General features: G+C 48.2%; 1 protein-coding gene across 1 annotated transcript; it reads right to left on the bottom strand.

The window, feature by feature from the left end:
* Positions 1–3,230: 3,230 nt before the first annotated feature.
* Positions 3,231–4,106, bottom strand: LOC144937035 (cholesterol 25-hydroxylase-like protein 1, member 2). Its single transcript, XM_078864272.1, has one exon. The coding sequence runs from the start codon at positions 4,104–4,106 to the stop codon at positions 3,231–3,233; it is 876 nt and encodes a 291-aa protein (XP_078720398.1).
* Positions 4,107–4,483: the final 377 nt, after the last annotated feature.

Here is a 4,483-nt window from a genome sequence, read left to right as displayed (position 1 = left end):
GATTAAATATAAACATGGACATTGACAGGAAATGTAAAAGAGCATCTTAGCTCACTGGGCCATACCCGATATCAACTGACTGACAAGAGGCAGGAGGGAATGTAGTTGCTAGAGATGTGTAATGGGGACGCGAGGGATGCGACGGAAGTTGAATGAGCCGTAGAAGATATTTTCATTAACAAGATACCTGAGATGTGTTTTTGGAAAAATAAGTGTGAGAGAGATTATTCAGACGACAGATAAAATAAATATAGGTGATATGTTTAAGAGAGACATGAGATGTATGCACAAAGAAGAGACTGAATATATATATGGAACAGATAAGATAGATATATAAAGAGATGTATTCAGAAGAGATATATATGAAATATATGTGATGTATGCAAAAGATTAGCATGGGCGATAAGAGATATACCCGCAAGAGAGATTCGAGACATATAGGAGATGTATTGAGAATAGAGGGGTACTTGTATTCTAATCTAATTTATATTTATAGAGTGTCTTCACTCAAGGCACTCGACATAAGCTTTCAAAAGGATGACAGAATGAAATGATGGTGTAGTTGGCAAGAGCATTCACGAATTTAGGAATGAGTGACAGTGCTGGAGGGTACTTCGGGATCACGAGAGGGTCGGGGAGGGTCGAGAAGGAGTGGAGGGGCGAGGGGAGGAAGAGAATGGGAATAGAGAAGAGGTAAGTTTTAAGAGAGGAATAGGAGGTTCAGGACGGGGACTGTTTAATGTACAGGGGCAGTGTTGAGCCTTTGGTAGCAGTGTTGAGTCTATGGGCAGTGTTGAGTTTATGGGTTGCAGTGTTGAGTCGATGGGCAGTGTTGAGTCTATGGGCAGTGTTGAGTCTATGGGTAGCAGTGTTGAGTCGATGGGCAGTGTTGAGTCTATGGGCAGTGTTGAGTCTATGGGCAGTGTTGAATCTATGGATTGCAGTGTTGAGTCTTTGAGCAGTGCTGCTCAATGTACAGGGGAAGTTGATTCCCGTGGAGGGGTGCAAGGAGGGAGAAGGATCGAAAACGGGATTGTGCACAAGGAGTAGGAGGGACAGAGAGAGATACAGAGAGTAGATTGGGAATGAAGAGGACTAGCGGAGGGGACATGGACGGAGATAAGAGAGGCAAGATGAGGTGGGAGCAAGGACATGAAGATATTTGTCGGTATCGGAAATGGAGTTGAACGAGGAGAGGCGAAGTGTGCAAAATTAAAGGGGAGATTGGAAATATCTCGTGCGCAATCATTTTGCTTTTGTTGGAGGGGAGTGAGAGCAGAGGCAGGGGTACAAGAAGATGATTACGCTAGCCCAGATGGGTGAAGATCAGACAATGAGCCAGGAGTTTGGCGGCAGAAGACAGATGTCCGATAGGGGAAAGATGTAATCAGAGATACAAGATGTCGGAGAGATGTGTCCATAAAGCACTTACGCCGCCACATTGCATTCCTCACTTCGCAGGCTGTAACCACCACCAACTTCCCCACCGCTATGCCAAGCCTCTACAGAGCCCACATAACACACAGTGGCCCCGATAATCACTCAACTCTTTCACACCGTCGTCTTAACAAAAGCGTGACTTTTATTTATGCTATCTTCACAACTCCGCGGGGCCTTTTTTGAATGGCGACTTGGAGTGATGCAACGTGCCCAGGCTAGGTGAGTTCTCTAGGCCGGGTTTGGCCCATTGGCCCAACGTGTGGCCAGACCTGGGCCCCCCCCTCTCTGCACTCTGCACCGTGGCACATCGTAGGCCGTACAAAGGTGCCCGTCATGAAAATAGTTCCTAGCAAGCTTTTTTATCCGCCCCTGAACAACCGTAACGACATTATACATAACATTTGTTGCGATCGTTATGTAACATTCCATCACACGTCTATTATATAATCCAAGTACATTATTATATAACTAGGCGAGACCTCAAAAGACCAGGATGAGTCTCATTTGCAGGAGCGACCTGGGGTATTAGTCTGCCAGTAGGGGGGAGATGATTGTTGCTGTGTGTAATATCAATTGAGTAATTTACTGCGTCAATTTCGAATTCCGCACATTTGGAGCCCGTTCTCCAGTACACAACGGCCATCAGGGGATCTTCATCATCCACTGTGAAGCACATGGCATGTATTATTAGTAAATACACACTGCAGTATTGACCAGGGTGGCCACTGGAATAGAACTGCAAACCTTTGCAAAAAGCGGCGAATGTGATTTAATTATAATAATTTCAACCTGTAATGTGCCGCACAGTGTTCGCTCGCCCTCGTAGAGAGAGAGAGTGCAACTCAGAGGGCGCAAGGAAGAAGAACCACAGAAAAGTGGGAGGGCACGCGGTGACCCCGTGCTACCAACAATTGCCCATGGACGCCACGGTGGCTAGGAGATGTTAACTACCTCGCCTGGTATACAGGAGGTTGTAGAATCGATCCCGACCCTGACGCCTGTTGTATATTTGGAGTTTGCGTGTTCTCCTCGTACTTACAAGTTTAGCAGTCGCTAAACTCGCTAAACTTGTAAGTACGAAATATAAATAATGCAGTCCCTGCACTTGCTTTCAGGTGACTCTGGAGATGGGCATACCCACACTGTAGTCCACTACAAAGTGCAACCTGCTTTCTAATAGACTAACATCATCTATGCACTTTTAATTCGAGATTGAAAACGAATTTCATTGGAACTGCTTTTTTGTGTTTAGTTTGTGGTCCTTACCCTCACACCTCCGATTAGCACAGTTGGTTACGTACGGTGCGAACGAAAATCAACATACATACATGAAGGATAAAAAATAATCTGTCCATTTATAACTAACATTTACTTGTGATGGAGACCATATATTTGCGACAGCAATTCCGTTGTGAAGATGTACAATCATTGCTCACATTTTTATCATTATTTCATTGCAAATTCAGCTTCAAAAAGTTACCGTCTCTGTCACTTGATGAGAACACTGACTTCGAGCAGCCAGCGTGACGGCCAGCTCAAGCATGATAACTTCTTGTCACATATATTAAGGGACAATTTACTCCCCTTTTTAGCGTTTAAAAAAGACATCGCTGCGCGTGGCAAATCCTGGTAACTGAAACGCATCCCGCCCAGCGTCATTTGCTGACGGAACTTCGCTCCGGCAAGATAGTGAGGTGGATTACGTTGTGGCCGACCAACTGTGTGGAGCTGTAGCCGAGGGCGACACGAATTTGCGCCACGCGCAGGCACTCATCTCTGCATTCGTAGCATCAGCGTGACCCTTGCGGAGACTTGTCCATTGGTGTGGCTTCCACGGATGTCCCAAAGATCTTGTCCCAGTGACAGAAGTAAGGGGCGAAGTTTTTCGTCGGCTTCTGGTGGTGAAGGTCGTGGTGCGGTGCCCCTCCGTAGAGGCCTCTGGGCAGCAGATGATGAAGCCCCCAGGGCAGGTCGTACCCCGAATGATCCTCGATGGAGAGGTAGACATTGAGCAGCATAAACGTCCACGTGGTTAGAAGGTGGCAGTGGAGCACGATGGGATCGATGGTGGTCCAGAGGCCCACGCTCATGAGCTCCCAGCCGCCCATGTACTGCGTGCTCCACGCAAAGGGCACGGTACATTCATGGTGCACAGCATGGAAAGTCCTGTACAGCCAGCGCACACGGTGGTGCAGTAGGTGCCAGGCAAAGTACTGAAAGTCGAACAGCAGCAGGCAGGCCAGAACGCCGTGGCAAAGCTCAAAGAGGCCGGGTGCCTTCTCTGGCAGGTCGATGGCCGGCCGCCAATACCACTGAGCCACCGTGGCCGGCAAGACGAACACGACGTTGTTGTAGATAGTGAGCGCCACGCAGTCGCAGACGACCCTCAGGCTCGGTTCCTCTTTGCTCGCTTGAATCTTGTAGTGGCGCAAGTGAGGAGCCAGCCGGCGAGCCACGAGGCCCACGGCGGTGAAGAGCAGGCAGAACACGTAGTAAGCCATCACGGACAGGACGGCGGGGAAGATGGGCGAACGCAGCGTGTGCCCGTAGTTCAGGCGGAGGATGTCCCACAGCGGCTGCAGCAAAGACTCTTCGCCTGTCCACGACTCCAGCAGCTTGCAGAGTCTTGCCGACTGCACGGCTTCGAGCATCATCTGATGACCCATCTCCACTCGTCCGGCAATGTTGCGATTTGCTGCGAGCTCTCGATAAATAACACTATCATGCAACGATTTGCTGTGTTCATTACCTATACCCGGCAGTTAACGTGCATGCATATATTGAGGTATTGTTTATTTTCACGCCTTAGATATTTAAATACAGCTCGCAGTTAAATAGGAAAATTAAGAGGTACTTTTAAAAAAATGTCTATCTATCACCGATGTAGCGTTTTGGAGGCTGTGTCGCACAAGTCGAACGATGTCCTCAAAAGGTGCGGGTCATGAAGGAGGACCTATATAGCCCCAGGAGGAACCAGTGACGAGGTTACATTGAAACAGCAAGGAAAGCAGAAATGTGTGCAGAAACCCGCAGACCACAGTCT

The sequence above is a fragment of the Lampetra fluviatilis genome, chromosome 18, assembly GCF_964198595.1.
Source record: "Lampetra fluviatilis chromosome 18, kcLamFluv1.1, whole genome shotgun sequence".
Lineage (NCBI taxonomy): Eukaryota > Metazoa > Chordata > Hyperoartia > Petromyzontiformes > Petromyzontidae > Lampetra > Lampetra fluviatilis.
The sequence above is the reverse complement of the archived record's forward strand: the minus strand, read 5'-3'. Positions and strand labels throughout refer to the sequence as shown.

Bases quoted from the DNA above. Each gene is read 5' to 3' on its own strand.
- LOC144937035 (XM_078864272.1), bottom strand. From the start codon at position 4,106: ATGGGTCATCAGATGATGCTCGAAGCCGTGCAGTCGGCAAGACTCTGC.